Source organism: Centruroides vittatus, unplaced genomic scaffold (genome assembly GCF_030686945.1).
Source record: "Centruroides vittatus isolate TY-2023 unplaced genomic scaffold, ASM3068694v2 contig_474, whole genome shotgun sequence".
In the NCBI taxonomy this organism is placed as follows: domain Eukaryota; kingdom Metazoa; phylum Arthropoda; class Arachnida; order Scorpiones; family Buthidae; genus Centruroides; species Centruroides vittatus.
The window spans coordinates 4,700,439-4,718,918 of record NW_027122266.1 but is presented as its reverse complement, the minus strand read 5'-3'; the positions used below and the strand labels follow the sequence as shown (position 1 = coordinate 4,718,918).

The following is an 18,480-nucleotide window of genomic DNA, read 5'->3' as shown; positions in this document are numbered from 1 at the left end:
TCTCGAAACTTTCCGACTTCGGAACTTTATAATTATTCACCATTTTTACGCGTTTTTGCGATCCCTACACGGCTCCCCGCCATTTAAAAATGTCGCTCCAAGGTCAGCGACATTTTACCTGGCGACTCGGGTTGCCAGTCCGATCTCCGCGCCTGCAGAACCTGCGATCCCGTTTTCTCCTCCCCGGCCGAACCGCGTGGGTTTCCGCTTTGGTTCGCGACCGATCGGTTATCGCATTGACCGTCAAACAAACTAATTAGTACAAAAAGTTTAATATGGATTATAAAAATTTTCTATTACTACATATACTAACTACATCATAATTAATATAGATAATTACAAAACAAAGGGTTATAACAAATATTATAAAATGCTTATATTTTTTTTTTTGTTTTCATCATTGGGGGCGCCAACTTCTGGCTCTCCCCGCCGCCAGGAACATTTCTTCCCTTTTTTGGAAAGCTTGTCTCTCCCGATCTTGGCGCTGGATAATTCTTTGCATCTGTTCCAAGATCGCTTGGCCTCTTCCCACCCCCTGTCGGGGCCGAGGTGAAAGGGCGTCGTTGTTTCTCATCGGCGGCAATCGGGCTCCTCCCGCCTGCAGGGAATCGTCCTCCTTTGGGGTGCCATTCACCTTGTTTATGGCCGCCGATACCGCTTTTTCCACTTCCCTCCGCAGGTCAGGGTCTATTTCGGCCCGCTGCGGCAAGAGGATTATTTCGGGGTTTCCCCGCCGGGGGTTTTGTGTCACCCGCCGAAGGGCGCCCCTCACGGTGTCCGAGTTCACCGTGAATTCGCTTTCTGGCCATACCGAATGGCCTGTTGCTCTCTCGGCGCCGCCTTCTTCCGTATTCCATGTTGTCTCCATGTCGATTGTCTTTTCTGTTAAAGATAAAAGGAAAGAATGATTAAATGATGAAAGCGTGTTTAATATGCCGGCTGGTCCCCTCTTTTTCTACGGAAGAGCGATTTCGTACGCGATCTCTCCCGAATATGTATGCATATATGTATCTTTATAAGCCGAGGAGGGGAACCTCATCTGACGCCGAACAGGGGCCCTTTCAGTTCTCGCTATCCGGTTCGGGTTCCTCGACAGTCCCTCGATTTCTTACGGGGAAGATAGTCACCAGCACATTTAGGACGTGACTCTCGAGCATCCGCTCTAACATTTTTATGCTTACGGTCATGCAATCTCTCATTCGTATGATGAACTTTAAGTCTCCGGTCACGCTCCTGGGAATAGATTCCCATTGCAATGTCTTGCCTCTGCCGCGAACTTCAATTCTTACTCGGAAGCGCCCTGATTCTTTGCGGCTTCCTACATTTTGAGCTATGATATAAAGTGGGGAGTTCTCGTCGATTGTTTCTGTCTTAATGATTTGGATAATGAAATCCTTTTGGTGACAATGGAGACAGGATATCCACGTGAGCGGTATGGACGCATCTAATCCTACGATGGACATCCGTACTGAGTTATGGTTTATATGATGTATGTAAGAGTGGTGCTCGGTTAGGTGCGGTATTACTTGTTGGTATACTCCTTCCCAGGTGCAAGCATCATCCAAGGAGGGGCAAGAACACGTCCGGAAGGGACAGTATTGCTCATGCACTCTTCTGTCCTTGAGAGGTCTTCTCTCCGGACATCCGTTGTCTTTATAGGCACACGGCAGAGCTATGATTTCGCCCAGCTTTTCTAGGGTCAGATTTCTAATATTTCTCAATTCTCCGCGGCAGACGGGGCATTGTCGAACTTGTGATTTGCATCGGGCACAGACTGTATGGCCCGACAGACATTGGAAGGTAGGGGGTGCCATGTGTTCATAGCATACCGGACACTCGAACAAGGCCACCAGGGCAGGATCCGGAAGGGAGTCTCCGGGTGATGCCTGTTCCGGGATAGCCACTGCTCGGTCTTCCTCCATTTTCCTCGTTTCTATACAAAAGGAAAAGAAAAATTGGTTGAGTTTTCTAACTAACGGATTAATATAAAATTCTACTGCGACACGAGATAAAATTTTTCGCGCCGTTTTTTTTTTTTTTTTTTTTTTTTTTTTATAACCGTCTCATTTGCGACGGAATCGTTTCAAAACCGACGGGAAGTGTTATGGCTTCTTCCCGTTTCGGTTCGGTTAATTTTTCTCGCTCGTCCTCTCTTTCCTCAGGAATGTTGGGAAGTGGCTTCGCTTTCGTGGTCCTCGGTAACTGTTCTGTCATCTCCAATATGACGGGTTCTATTCGTTCTTCCCTTTGGAAAGATGGATAAGGACTCATTGACCTTTGTCTTCCCAAGCAGTGTGGCCGCTTGTGGCATTTCCAAACCATCAGAAGGATCGATATAATAACAGCAGGGACCACAAGACTTAGATTCCACATTGAGAATGGTTGTTCTGACACACCTGGTGTTGACGAAGGGATATCCGTCTTTACTGATTTGATCTCTTGATCTATTTCCTGTAGTCTTCGTTTTGATAATTCCAGGGACCACTCCTGTCCTCGGGGTTGGAGCACACCCGGGGTGATGTTTCCCCGGATGTATCCCTGCAAAATTCTCATCTCAGTACGATTTAGAACGTCCGATATTGCGGGTATCACGTATTGATTTCGGAGCGCAATTCTAAAGGAGGTTCTTGATTGGAAGTGTGCCGTGAGTCGCACGCCGGGCACATGGCCGGTGCAGGTCATCGGCAGTCTAAATATTCCTGTGTTGTTCAGTTTAATCATCTTGACTGGTGAGCGTTGCTGATCTCTCTCCAGATTGCACTCGATAACCAAATTTAGAGGTGATGGGGTAGAGTATATCCAAGTCCCTTCTTCGTCGATACGACGGAACATTGGTTTCGGATATACAGATACTCTTCTTTTACAGAGTTTGTTTACTACTGGCTCATCTGCCATGAATAACGCATATTCGCACGACTGATATGGAAGTCTCCACACGGCGACTTCTGGTGCACAAATCGTGGTCAATCCAGACCTACATTTTTGCAAGTCATGGGCTTCTAGCAACATGTAAAGTTGTCGATTCCTCGATAAAGCGATATACGGATATTCGGTCTGGTAATGGGCAAATGTTTTGGAAGCGGGAAAGTATGCGGGAAATTGTACCGCTTCGTACAAGTCAAAATATCCTTCGGGGGTGATTAATGGAAACTTAGCAAAGATTCTCAGCGTCGACGGAAGTGCCACTGCTATGGTGGTTATCCATTGATAATATTTAAAGACGTTGTCTTTGTTTAGGGTCTCGATCAACGAGATTCCGCTAGGTAAATGTTTGTTTATTTCCGTTAGTGCTTCTAACAGCTGTGACCTTGGCAGGAAATATGAGCTGAGTCTGTCGTTCTCTAGCATCTCGACTGCCTGTCTTAAGTTCGTGACGCCGATTCGGAACTCCATGACGGCATTTTCTGCATATCGAAGTGCTGTACTTACGACGAATGTATAACTGAACATTTGGAGTTGTTTGTCTAAATAATCTTGACGTCTAATCATCATGTCGATGTACTTCCGGTTGTCCTTGACCGCTTGTAGGGTTTGGTTCATGACGGTTGTTTGGGCCTCTAAAATGTGCACAAATTTTTGTTGATTTCTGGATAATTTATTTATTTGACTGTTCATTGCTTCAACTTCCTCCGAGGTTGCAGTACCGAAGAGGAACTTCAAGATTTTTCCTCCAACGTCAATTAATCCTCGTTTCGATCGGGAGGGATTTCCTGTAGTTACGGTGGATTTTAGTTCTTTATATTCTGTCTCGAAGTCGGTGAGGGATCGTTGTAGGTTTGTCAGTTCTGCTTCAGCTAAAGTCCACAAGGGTTGCATAGGGTCATCTTGCTTCCGTTTACCTTCTTTAATGACGGGGACTAATGAGGTCAAGTGACGGTGCAAACCACGAAGATAATTGTCGTATTCTTCGAACGATATCTCGATGACCATAGTCCATTGACTCGTGGTCATAAGGAAGTTTCCCTGATGTAAGAATATGATACCTTTGGTCAATGCAGGTACGATCGTTGATACGTCGTTTACAGCGTAGCTTAGCAACATGAACACATAGACTACTATAAACTTTTCCATCGTCATCTGACAAAAAGGGAGTTTACATTGTTACTAGTTTCGATTTGGTGACAATTGATTTAAATGCGCACGCGTATTTACAATAGACCTCGCTCCAGTTGGAGGATGATATCTCCTCTTTCACAAGAAAGAGAAGCTACCATTTACAATCGGCGAACAATCCAGTTGGAGTAGGGTGTGGCAGCCGCGGAAGGCCCTCATTTTGCCGACCGGTCTCGGCGACCTTCGCGTCCCGCACCGCTCCCATATTTGGTTGTATACTTCCCGAAGACTTGGGAAGGACCCACGGATAATCGCTTACTGGTCCTTGACTTCGGAGAGCATAGTTGTGTGTAGGTTGTGACGGGATCACGGGTTGTTCGACTTCCGTGTCTCCGGCGGTGTTTGTGATATCTGTCTGGCTTTGCTGCAGTGAGTCTAAAATGATTTCGTCCCAGGGGTCAACCTGTTCTGTTTGAGGTTGCACCTCCGTTAGGGATGATGGATCTGCGTTGTTCACGCCGGGGCTTCCTTCTCCTGCATCGGGTGGTACAAATTCCAACCTAGCGATTGCAGGTTTCAGCCTATTAGCATGCGTGTGTAATTTCTTCCCGGATTGGATGTGTTGGACTATAAAGTCTACGGGGCTCGTCTCTGCAATTATTCTATAGGGACCGTGCCATCGCGGGGCCAGTTTTCGCTTCACTCCCGCGGGTATAACTACCTCATTAACAAAAACTCTGTCTCCAATTGAGAATTTGTATGGCTTGTGCCTACGTTGATGATAGGTATTTCTATCGTACGCGGCTTTTTCCGCGTGTTCCTGAGCTAATTTGTGGGCTGAGGTCATCCTCGCTCTTAACTCGCTCGCGTAATTTTCACTTATGTCATAACGGGGTCTATTTGGTTCGATAACGATATCAAAGGGGTAAGTCGGATCGCGTCCATACAAAAGGAAAAAGGGCGTTTCGTTAGTACTCGAGTGTACTGTCGTGTTGTACGCGAAGAGAGCATACGGGATCATTTCATCCCAATTGCGCTGATCCGCGTCAACATAATGAGTTAAAATATCTATCAGCGTTTTGTTCAATCGCTCTACCATTCCGTTACATTGGGGGTGATACGCTGTAGTAAGGAGTCTTTCTATTTTTAACAATTCACAAACCTCCCTCATAACCTTGGAAACGAAATTGGATCCTCTATCAGTGAGTAATTGTTTCGGGACCGAATGTCGGAGAATAATCTGCGTGACGAACGCTTTTGCCACTGTTTTTGCCGTAATGTCGGGCAATGGGATCGCTTCGGCCCATCTAGAAAAATGATCGATAAAGACCAATAGATATTTGTTGCCGTTATTAGTAATAGGAAGGGGACCCTGGATGTCCAGTGCAGTGCGTTCGAAGAGTCTTGACACTCGAGGGAACGTCTGCAGTGGGGCTTGGTGTCCGTGTTGGGGCCTTTTCCTCATCGCACACTCTTGACAGCTATCGCAATAATGGGCTATGTTCTTATTCATTTCTGGCCAAAAGAACTGTGTCTGTAGTTTCTTTCGCATCTTTTTCTTACCTACATGTCCTGAACTGGGGATATCGTGGAACAACTTTAAGACATAATCTATCATAACCTTGGGTACGACTATTCTATCCCATTTTTCGTTTCTCTCGGGGTTTTCCTTTCGATGATAAAGGGTTTCGTCTGCGTCTAAATAATAATCTGCGAAGTCTACGTTTGTTTCACGGGAGGACAATTTTCCCATTAACTGTTGTCTAATTTGCTTACAAAAGGGATCCTTTAACTGTTGTTCCTTTATTTGTACCTTACTATATATAGGTTGCATCTCGCAAATTTTCGCTACGGGCATTCGGCTTAACGCATCTGCATTTGTGTGAGCCTTGCCTGGTTTATGAATTATTTCGAACTGATACTCTTGTAATGCTAAATTCCATCGACTAAGTCTCGAACTTTCGTCTTTAACGTTAATAAGCCACCTAAGGGGTCTATGATCTGTGATAATTGTAAATTTTCTCCCATAAAGATAGGGTCTAAAGTGTTTGATCGACCAAATCACGGCCAAACATTCCTTTTCTGTTGTGCTGTAATTTTTCTCGGCTGATTTTAACAATCTGCTTGCATACGCTACGGGAAGCTCTCCACGTTCATCTTTTTGTGACAACACTGCACCTATCGCTGTGTTGGAAGCATCTGTTGCCAATATAAAGGGGCTGTTAAAATCTGGGGACCTAAGCAAGGGTGCTGTAGTCAAAATTTCCTTTAATTTCTCGAACGCGGTTTCATGTTCCTGGTTCCAGTGAAACTTTACGTCGTTCTTTAATAAATCCGAAAGGGGTTTTGAAATTTTTGCGTATTGAGACATGTGTCGTCTATAATATCCTGTCAAACCCAAGAATGCCCTAACATCTCGCTCATTCTGGGGTTGAGGAAAATTCTTAACGCACTCTATTTTTGACCGATCCGGTCGGATACCATCTTCTGAAACTTCGTGTCCTAAAAACTTTATTTGTCGCCTTACAAACTGACATTTCCGGGGCTTCAGCTTCAATCCAGCTGCCGCCAGTCGCTGGAGTACCAACTCCAATCGTTCCAAGTGCGATTCGAAATCTGGGCTAAATACTAATATGTCATCCATATAGACGAGACAAATCTTGTTTTTCAAGCCGCTTAATATTAAATCTGCCATCCTTTGGAATGTCGCAGGAGCTGATGCGATTCCCATTGGAAGGCGATTATATTGATAATGGCCCGACGGAGTGCTAAACCCCGTCTTTTCTTTGGATTCAGGGCTCAGGGGAATCTGCCAGAATCCACTTAGGGTATCCATAGAAGAAAAGTATCGCGCTCTTCCCAGCAAACTCAGTGATTCCTGGATGTGGGGCAACGGATAAGGGTCTAACTGGGTAATTTTATTTAATTGGCGATAGTCCACCACCATTCGATAACTTTTATCAAATTTACGGACCATCAAAGCCGGGAATGCCCACGGAGAGCTGGAGGGCTCTATCACTCCGCTCTTTATCATTTTATCCACTAATTCATCCATTATTTCTCTCTGGGCATATGGAATTCGATATGGGGCACGACATATTGGGGGATTATTTCCAGTATCTATCTTATGCTCTACTAAGTCACAATAACCCAAATCGAAATCGTCCTTCGCGAATACATGCTTATATTTGTATAATAAATCTAGTAGAGGTGTCAGCTTATCCTTTCCTACTTCGCTAAAGTTAAATAAATTCGCAAATTGAGCTCTAGTTAGTTCGTTTTCATTTGATCGCGTCATTTTATTTTGTTTCGCGCTTTCCTTTGTTTCCTCTTCCGCTAAGAGAAAAGTTCCTAACTTACTTCCTCTGTTTAACTTAATCGGTTGTGTTTTTACATTCATTATTCTGACGGGTACTCTACCCTGCTTCCGTGTTTTGACTAACGTGTGGGCAACAAACACGCCTTCTCGTTCGGGGAGTGTCGGTTCAACAACTCCTAATTGTCCTGTCAACGGGGAATGAACTTTCCCCTCCACAATGACTTCTGACCGCGGGGGAATGACGTAATCGTCGGCTAACGTCACTTCCTTAGGAGAGCTGTTCTCTCCCTGCTCTAAACTATTAACCTTTGTTTGTTTTAACTTCTCCCGTTTAGTTTTTCGCTTGCATTTATTTTTCTTTTTCGTTTTCGCGTCTCCTATAGTTCTATTTTCTCTATCGCTACTTACAGTTACATTTAAATCGTCTTTTGACGGTACGCGTATTTTTTCGCCTGCTTTCTCGCTCTTAATTTCGACGCTTTCATTTAATTTGGAACTATCGTCGCTTTCTTTTATTTCGGCTAGTCCCCAAAAGGTCACTGTGTCTCCTGAAGGGAAACTAAGCGTCGCATTCTTAACCGAGATCGTAACATCGTATTTTTGAATAATATCTCTACCTAAGAGTCCGTCGTTAGGCGTAGTAATCTCGGGGTGCACTAAATAACAATCGTGGAAAAAGGTCAAACGTCCGATCTGGAATTTTAACTTAAACTTTCCGAATGTCTCGATAACGTGTCCGGTGACACTTATTAACTCTACTATTCTAGTCTCCGCTCGCCGCAATCGCGTTGTATCGGGAAATAGCTCTCTAGAAATCAAAGTAACAGCTGCACCTGTGTCTATTGTCAGCTGAACCTTCCTATTTTCTATCTCGCAAATTATTGTACAAGGGGGCAATTCTCTACCTCTTGATTCATTGATTCCCGCTAATTGGGGTGTCTCTGGACCTATCGGCGGTCGATTTATTTCGCTATTTCGTTCTCTAAACGCAACCGAAGTGACTCTGTCGGAGTCTCGCGTTTGTTTATTATCCACGGGCATGTTTTCTGGGGCAGGTAATGCTAAAAATCGAGGGGCGGCTACGTGGTTCGGTGCGCGCTCCGTATCGAAGCTGCTTCCGGACCAACCTAGACCGTAACGCGGGGGATAAAAGGGCAACGGAACACCTTGTCCATTGTTTTCGTATTCAAATTGTCTAAACCGCGTAGGGGAAAAGGGTATCTGTTCCGACTGACTAAATCTAAAGGGGTTCGGCCGATTTCTAACGGGTATCTGCCATTCGAAAACTTCTTGATTCGCTCCCCACCTCCGGGGATCCGGAGGAAAGGCGTTTCCTCTGTACCAATCCAGAGGCGTCGGCATATAATCTCCGTATTCTGCACAATTAGGATTTATCGCTCGGAATTTTGATAATCTATCTACATTCCTTCTCCAAGGGGGTATCGGACCTTGTTCTGAAAAGGGGCCGTAGCAAGGATATCGCGTGCGGGGTTGTCCTTGCGGGTTAGCGGGTTGAGATCGCGGGGAAAATTGTTGCGGTGGGCGTCGCTGCGGGCTCGGGGGATGCCGCGGATTTCGCATCCCGTCATTTGCTCTATCAGCTCCTTGTATCCGATTTGTTCGCGAGGGTTCTCCCCTTTGGAAATTGTTTGTTGGCTTAGGCAAGGGCGGTTGATCGAGCCTTTTTCCTATTGTCGCTAATTGTTTCGAAATTTGCGCGATTTTTGCGTCGAGAGCCGATTCTCTCCGTAAATTGGGTTCTTCCGTTGGCGTGTCGCGCCCCTCTACTGCATCATTGATGCCGGCAACTAAATTTCGCGTTTTTCCTGCCAATTGATCTATCGTTTCTTCGCGGATAGCTATTTTTAAGGCCTCGGCGAAAGTTGCAGGGTCATGCGTCATTACACGCCTTTTTAGCCTGTCCGTTAAGCCATGCAAAAACTGGACGCGCAATTTTTCGTCCAGCTCCCGCTGTTGACAGCGTTTGATAATTGCGTTCTCCTGTTCGTTCGCGCCCGTTTGTTCTATGCTTGTCGCGCTAGCGAGGGATTGCAAGCGAACCGCGAATTCTTGAACCATCTCATCTCTCTTTTGAGAGCACGTATGAAATTTCTGAACGCGAATCGAGTATGGTTCTTGGTCAAAACGCCGGATCATCAGCTTTTGAAAGGTCTCGAACTCCGTTATGCTTTTCATGCTGAGGTCGCGCCATGCAAAATCTCGGGCTACACCTGTGAGCTTGCACTTGGCTATGCTCAGGCACTGCCGAGGAGTCCATCCCGCCAGACTAGCGATCTCTCCCAACGTGTCAAAGAAATCGGTGACACGCCCTGTTTCTCCCGAAAACGTCGGGATTAACCCGCCAAATGCGGAAAAGGAGGGAAGAGAGCCGCTACTGCCACCGTCACGAGGTCGCGTCGGGACACTTGCATCTGCCTCCATCGCTCGACCCACTTGTTAGAAAAACTTTTCGTCGGCGTAACTTACTCAAAATTTTTGTGTGGGGCAATTAAATATCCCACTTCTGACACCATTGTAAGACCGCCGACTTCCAGGGGAAAACAGTTAATCGCGCGTCAGGAAAACCTAGGGTCGAAAACGTATGTGGGTGGTGGCGGTAGGAGACAAAGATGACAAGTGTCTTACACAAAACCGTTTATTCTAACTACTAAGTTAACTTACATATTATTGGTACAAATTGCGATCTAGATCGACTCTTATGGTGATAGAGATCTCCAGTTGTCGGTAGTCGGATGCGGTCGTCTTCCGAAGATGCGTGCCCGGGGCTGGAATGACGAACTGTCTATTGCACTGGACGTGTGGCTTGGACGGGGGTCACCAGCTGGCGGACGTAGGTTCTGGCGTCTATGAGGTAACACTGGTCCAGAGGAGAACTGCTGCACTTCTTCCAAGAACGACGGAAGGAGGGTCCACACCCTTGACCTTGCGACTCGGGAGTTTTATAGGAGTTTCCCCCCTGAATTTCACCCTTTTGATTGGTTCTATTCTTCCTCTCCCTTACCCCGATTGGTCATTTCTTTTGTTTCTATGCGAAACTGGAGACCGATCTGGGTCGGGAGAGTTCCGAGAGGTGTTGACGGAGTCTTTGAAGTTCGTGCTCGTATATTCCGGCCGTTATGGTCCTCTCTTTGACGTTTTTGACCTCACGCGGTCCGCCAGATGCTTCGGTGGCCATTTACCCCCCTCTGTTTCCCGTTTCCGACACTCGTACACGAGCACCTGGACAAAGCTCCCTCTCTCTCGGTTGACATCCCCTCGGTCGTTCATTATCGTGTCGCGTTTGTTTTAGGTATCAATGCAATGAGGTATAATAAATCATTATATAAGAGATAATATGCCTGAAACACAAAACTGACACACAGCAAAGTTTATAGTTACAAGAAGTGATATCAAATATATTTGGAAATTATATTTTTTATATTCAAAAACAGAATTTTTATTATAAGTAATATATCTGTAATTAGAATATCTAGAAATTTATTATATAAATGAAAATGATTAACTGAAGTTTAATTTAAAGAATCTTTGTATATGTTGTTTATACCAGTAACTATTTCATCAAAACTGAAAAATGTCTCTTCATATTAAGATACAAAGTATTCTACTGTAGGTTTGGTGAAACTGAAGTGAATTATTTGCTGGGAAAGTGATGGATAGATAATTCTACTGTAAGTAGAATTTTCATTGTATAAATATTTCAATGCAAAATAGTTAATTTAAATGATTGATATTTTATTCTGAAATCCTCACATACATCAGATATTATGGTTACTTCTATAATCATTTGTGGAACTTTTTGAAAACAATTATTTCCAAATGAATAAACAGAACACAGATCCAATCCATTCGAGATTACTGAATTAAAACTTTCAACAATGAAACTCTAAAGATGAAATTTTTAAATCTGAACTTATGAAAAAGTTTCATATAACTTTATTCAACTTTTATTGTACTTAAACCTGATTAGTCATTTTTAAATTATCAGTATTTTAAATTGGATGAACTATAAAAGTTTTAATTATTTAGAATAACTAATTAAAGTTTTAGTGAATATTTTCAGTAACTTTATGAAAACTAAAAAATGTTTCATTAACTATATAGTTAAAATATGGTTTATTCTAAAATTTATTTTAAAAATTTTAAGCTTTTACTTGAAAATATATCAAATATAAATTCAACAAAAACTGAATAAGTTATTTGAAACAGTTTGTATGTAACTTAATAGATATTTTACTGAACATTTTGTTAAACACCACTAATTTTTAAAGCACCACTCAGAATTTATATATAATTTTTTTTTACAATTAATTCATTTTGATATCTTTAACTTATACATAATCATTTTTTTCCACTATCCTTTTTCTCATCATCATCCTCCTTTTTCTTTTTACTAGGCTGTTCTTGACCTGTATTACTTGCAGGATTTTTTTTATTACTTTCTCCTTGAGTTAAAGTACCCATTGCATTTCTAACTGCTTCACTTTGAGGATCTACGCCAGGTAAAGTCTGAAGAACACTTTGTAAAAATTCAGGATCTCTCATTACATCACTATAATCATCCATTTCTTCCTACAAATATAAAAACATTTTAATAAAAAGAATATTGTCTACAATAATCAATATAAAAAGCATTTACCCTTCCTTGTGAATCTACATCCATTGGAGTAGGCTCATCATTTGCTGTAGATGACCCACTTTCATCTGAAAAAAGAATATATTTAATCATATTAAACAAACACCATAAACACTTATCTTAAGGGCTTGAAATTTTTATAATTTTTTATGATAAATTTTAGGCTTATTAATTTGCACTAACTTGGAAAAATTATTGATATTAATAAGAACATCTGTACAAATTCATATATTTTAAAAATTTTTGTACAAATGCTGACTGTATAAATAAAATATAAAGTAATCTTTATCACGTCATCATCATGAAAGAAATTGAATAATCAATTAGTAATTGTATTTCTGCTATAAAAAGTTGATAGTATATAGTCTGTGTTCAGTTTTTTACTATCATTTCTCAAATATTACTTTTTGCTTATAAATTATGCATTATTATGTTAAAATAGGCAATTTAATATTATAGTTTTTATTTCTTGGAAAAATGTCAATTATGATTTAGCAATAAACAATGTGTATCTTTTTTCCTTTGAGACTGTGTTCTTGCTTTTGTAGTCACTTTGAGCCAATTGCAGAGACAAAATGTGTACTTCAGCTGCAGTTCAAAACTTCTTAAAAACCATGCCTAATAAAAATGAACATTACAACAACATTTCTCAAAGATTACTGGTTCTTAAACCGACTTCCTAGATCTGCCAAATGGCAGGTTTAGACTGTGGCTTTCTTTTTTTGGAAATGAAAATCACTATTTTGTTTCTTCTATCATCATCAATAAATTTGATTTAAGAATGGATATCATTCATGTTTTAGTTATTAATATAGTAGAGAGTTGTTTATCCGAACGCTTTCCAGTCGGACTGTGTCGTGCTGAATCAAACTTTTTTGATACTAGATTTACTTCTAAAGTATAATTTTTATGTTTTTATATTTTTCAATATATTTATTTTGTTTGTACAAAATAAAGAAATAATTTTTAACGATACAATAGCCTTGATTATTATTATAAAAACTTTTGTTAGGCTTAAAATCGACGAAAATTCAACACGAAGCGACACGCAACGGAGAAAAATTTCAACATCGGATAGGTTAATATATTTTTTCGTAATAATCGGTTATCCGAACAATCCCAGTCTCGAACTGATTCAGATAAATGACTCTTTACTGTATGTTAGAGAGATAATATTTTTTTGGACAATTACAAAATAAAACAACAATAATGAGAGATTAAATATACTTTAGAATTATGTTTTGATGAAGAGTTTCAAATTCAATACACATTCTCTAAATCTGAATTTTGTAGATTTTGAATCAAATTGGACACAAAATTAAACATTTCAGAAGAAAAAGTCAATTATTAACTATGGAACAACATTTATCAATTGGATGATGATTTAAAATGGAATAAACAATAACTCAAAGTTAAACTAAGAAATTTTTCTTGGGGAAAACCTTTAGAACTATTACATTTTTAATAGTAATATTAATTTTATTATTGATAACATTCATTGTAGGGTAATCATAAATTAACTCTGAGACACAAATGCGAAAGAGATTCATATTGCTTTTTGTTGAAGATGGTTGAATGCAGATAATTGAGCTACTTGAATAATAAATAAATTAAGCAAAGAAAGACTTTCTGAACCAGGTAAAGGGAAGAGGCTTCTATAAAATATCAGCAATAAAAACAACTCAAATCATCACTGATTAAATAGTGACTTTTATACTTTAGAATAAATGTAAACATTCTTTTTTGTGCGCAAAATATAAACAGAAACAAAATTAAGACACTATTTTATGTTTGAAATTTTCTATTTGATAAAATACAATCTGTTTCTGATGTATAAATTATATTTAACTATTTATTATTTATCTTGAATGCTTGTATAGTTCTGAATTAATTCCACAAAAACACCTTTTGAAATTAATAAAAATCCTCTTTGAAATTCCACACTTTCCAATGTTTATGCTCTGTCATTTTTATGATGTAATGAAACAATTCACGCCAATGGTTCACCAACATTTAAAAGCTAGGAGTAACAGTAATATTTCCTGAAAGTTCATTTAGACAGTGTTCAAAAGACAAATAGTCTGCACCTTAACAATAAAGTTTAAAGTGCAGCATAGTAAGTTGATAGCTAGATTTAACAGACAGGAATTAAAAAAAATTGTGTCTCTGGAATTGGTTTACAAAGTTTCAAATTTTGCCAAAACAAATTTCAGTAAGTTTGTTATTAACAAGTGAATAAACACACACACAAAATGAATCCTTTTATATGAATGAAACATTATTTTATCTATCATTTATTAATTAATGACTGGGGGTAATGAAAACATAAATGGTAATTTTGTATATATACTATATATACATACGAGCATGCTGCAAAGACATTTGCATAGCATAAGCAATTTGTTCATCTTCTGTCATCATAGCAAAATCTGGAATGGTGGATGCAGAAGTTCCTACTCCAGACTGAGTGTTATCTGATTCTAATGACATCTGAAGAGCTTTTTCCAATAAAGCTTCTTCACTAGAACCTAAATGTAAAAATACTTTCATTAAATCAGATCAGTTTCAATTAAAATTTATTTAAAATAATTAAATATACCATGTTGGGCTGGAGTTGGAGTAACATTTGTAGTATCATTAGTCTTTTGTCCACCATTGGAAGATTGAGCTGCAGCTCTTCTAGCTTCATCTTCTTGACGTTGTCTTTGCTCTTCCATGGATACTCTAAGTGCCTACAAAAGTGCATTACATTAATTTTAGTTGTTTATATTTACACTAACTGACAAATGTATTTTACAATCTTCATTTATAAAAACTTCTTTATCTATAACATTTATGTATCTAATTCAGCACAATGAAAATTACTTTAATGACTGATAGATGAAAACAACTATTGTATAAGTAACCACAAAAACAGATATTTAAACTAAATATCATAATTACTTCATATTATGTTATGAAATTTTTATATAAGGTTATTGTTATTATAACTAATAAAATTTTATTCTTATCCATTGAATCAGAACAAGAAACTTCAAAATACAAACATGCATTAGTTTAAAAGTATGTACCTATAAAATTAAATATATATTAAAAATTAACAAACCAGTGCTAATTCAGGATCTTCATTAGGATCTACACCAAATTCAAAGCCTGTACTGCCTAATCCAATTCCACCAGATCCATCCTCACCTTGAATTACAGGGCTGCTTATTAAAGCATCTGACAGATGAGGTCCAGGAGGAACTGTCACAAGATGTGAACTAAAATGAAAGTAATTATTATAGATCAAAATAATAAATTTCAAAATTAAGTAAAATTACTTACCCAGTGCCTTCTCTTCCATTAATAGTATTTATAAATGATGTCAATTTTTCAGAATTTGTTGCCTGCATTTAAGTAATAAATACAATTTATAAAATTTAAAAACTTTATAACATAAAAGCAAAAAAAAACCGAATTACAAATTTAAAACAATTTTAAACAATGACAAATATTATGAAAGAAATTCATTTGAATCACTGATTTACTAAAAATTCAACAATAAAAGATATACAGGTACATTATTTAATTTTCAGAAAGTTTGCATACTTACTGAAATTATACATTCTTTTTAAAGGTAGCAATATAATTTTAATAAGATACAGATAAAAAAAGAAATTCAAACCTACACAATAACATTTTTCATTACAAACTTTTTAAGTGTAAATATTAGTACACTAAAATACTGAATTATTTAAGATATTTGATAATTTGGTTATTTGGTTATTTTCAAATATATTTCTACATTATTATACAGGAATAATGTTTATATAAAAACAGACTATAATTATTATAAATGCAGTTATTTTCAAGATTTCAAACTTTCTCAGAATTCTGTCTGCTGATGGACTAAACTATTTCTGAAAGAATAAAAATTTTTTGATTTTTTGAACTTTGTAGTTAATTTCAAGATATTTGATTCTCCCCCCTTTCAAGTTTTTTGACTCTAATTTCTTAAATCCTTTAGTCCCAACAAAATTATTTCAAAAATGTTAGAAACAAGAAATTAATAATACAAAAGCAATCATCTGTGTGTGTAAAATAGCCAAAACTTCCAAATTAATTTAAGGAAAATCAAATTTCATGAGTATTTTGATGGGAAAAAAAATATTAAACTTAAAACAGCTTATGCTTATCAATTTTCAAAATCACAATTATTTTATCTCTTTTTTTTATTGATGATGTAATTCATTACAAATACTCAGGATTTTCAGTAATTATTTACTTTCTTAATATATTGCCTTTCAAAAAAGTCAACAAACTCATTTATTTACTGAACAAACCAACCAAATAATTTATTGAAGAAACAAACTAGAAGTATAAGAAATTGTTTGAAGATTCATTTAATATTTTAAAATTGTGCCCTAATTAGTTAACGATTATAAAATAAACTATTGTTTTTAAATATAAATATTTAAGAAGCAATATTCATATGAAAAATTAAGTTAAAGAAAATAGTATTTTAAATTTATCTTTGTATACTAGTACATTTATCAATTAACAGGACTTATTATACTGGAAAATTATGGATGCAGATATTTAGTCTTACAGATCAGAAATAATATTTTTTATTTAGTTCACCTGAACACACACACTTTAAGCTTGTGTTTCGGACTTGTTTGTCCCTCCTCAGCAGGCATTCAAAAAGCACTTTCTATAATTAACAATTAAAATGTTTTTTTGTTACAATTATAATATGATGTATAAAAAATAGGTATATGGTTCGAATTATATGGTTAATGTGGATTACAAGTATATTTGAATTTTTAAAGAAGTTCGGAAATACAGAAACTGTAAGAATTTTATTATTTTATTGTCGGGAAATTAATGTGTTTATTTTAATTTTTAATTATAATTGTAACAAAAGAACTTTTTAATTGTTAATTATAGAAAGTGCTTTTTGAATGCCTGCTGAGGAGGGACAAACAAGTCCGAAACACAAGCTTAAAGTGTGTGTGTTCAGGTGAACTAAATAAAAAATATTATTTCTGATCTGTAAGACTAAATATCTGCATCCATAATTTTCCAGTATAATAAGTCCTGTTAATTGATAAATGTACTAGTATACAAAGATAAATTTAAATTATGATAAAGAACACAAAGGCATAATAATTAAAATAGTATTTTATATAATATGTATATATGAATACATTTTACAGACATACATATGAAGTCATCATCCTTCATGAATGAAAAAAAAAAAATATAGTTATATAGTTTAAAAAATAGAAATGTTACCTTTTCATATGAACCTTATTTATTTGATAAAATAAATCAGTATTTGGCAAATTACAAACTTACTAACTACTGAATTAAAACAAGCTTATTGTAAAAGTTTATGCATAAGATCAAAATTTATTTGATTCATTCAGCATTTTTGACAAACTAGAAAGAAAATTTATAGAACCATTAAAATAGAATTTTTGTCAAACTCTGAATGAAATAAAAATCTTCTTGCATGCACAAAATATAAAATGTTAAAAAAAAATCATCACAGTAAAACAGTAAATTTAGGAATTCGTTCTTAGTTCTAGTATGACAAATTTCAAAAAGTTAAAAAAAATTAACAATGTTAATTTTGATTTTGCACATAAATATAGTACAACAAAACTGTTTTAATTTTAAATTAGTAAGCTTTCATTCTTTCCATTTATAAAATAATAAAGATTAATCAAAAGAAAAATCCTTAATATCAAAAATTTTTAATTAATGGAGTATAAAAATAATATGAACATTTTTACATAATAATTTTTGACATATTTAATAAAACTGTAGTAGAATTTATAAGGTTCATAAGTTTTGTGACAGAAGACTTGAAACTTACAAGGTCATCTGGAGAGAAACTTACATCCTCTCCGAAGTTAACAACATCAACATTGACTTTTTCTTTCTTCAATCTCTTGGCCAATTTCAATAACTGGAAAAAATGAACCATTATAAAGAAAAAAATCCAACCTGTATAATATGAAAAGTTAATTGCGTTACTGTTTATAATTATATAACAAATTTTTCTAACTTCATTCATTAATGAGAGATTACACACACATACAAACACAGATTAATAAATCGCTCTCTCACAGAGTATAACAACCATATATCAATTTTAAAAAATCATATCTTTTACTGAAATATCATAATTCACATGAATAAATACCTATTACATTTAATATGAAATTTATTTTAATTTAGATAATGATCAGAGTTCAAATTATTTACATAAATTACAATTATTATTTCATGCACATTAAAGTAAATTTCTGTATTACCAGTATAAAATCTCAAATCTAAGAATATAAATTATAAAAAATATTAGGATATTTTTCTTACTTTTCTTTTACTTTCTCACCAATCAAGTAATAATAATAAAACAAGCAAAGAACACAGTTTAAATAAAACATAACTTTTGTTGTTA

General features: G+C 37.0%; 1 protein-coding gene across 2 annotated transcripts in view; it reads right to left on the bottom strand.

Moving 5' to 3' along the window:
• Positions 1-11,104: 11,104 nt before the first annotated feature.
• The window catches only part of Rpn10 (regulatory particle non-ATPase 10), a 30,029-nt gene continuing 22,653 nt past the window's right edge, over positions 11,105-18,480 (bottom strand). The window contains exons 5-11 of one of the 2 annotated variants that reach the window (XM_067273268.1): positions 17,893-17,985; positions 15,354-15,415; positions 15,133-15,289; positions 14,626-14,758; positions 14,390-14,554; positions 12,030-12,094; positions 11,105-11,962 (exon numbers count right to left, since the gene is read on the bottom strand). In XM_067273268.1, the coding sequence (XP_067129369.1) occupies positions 11,732-11,962; positions 12,030-12,094; positions 14,390-14,554; positions 14,626-14,758; positions 15,133-15,289; positions 15,354-15,415; positions 17,893-17,985 (906 nt within the window). In that variant the 3' untranslated portion in view covers positions 11,105-11,731. The remainder of the gene's footprint in view (positions 11,963-12,029; positions 12,095-14,389; positions 14,555-14,625; positions 14,759-15,132; positions 15,290-15,353; positions 15,416-17,892; positions 17,986-18,480) is intronic. The other variant, XM_067273269.1, reaches the window with a different exon arrangement.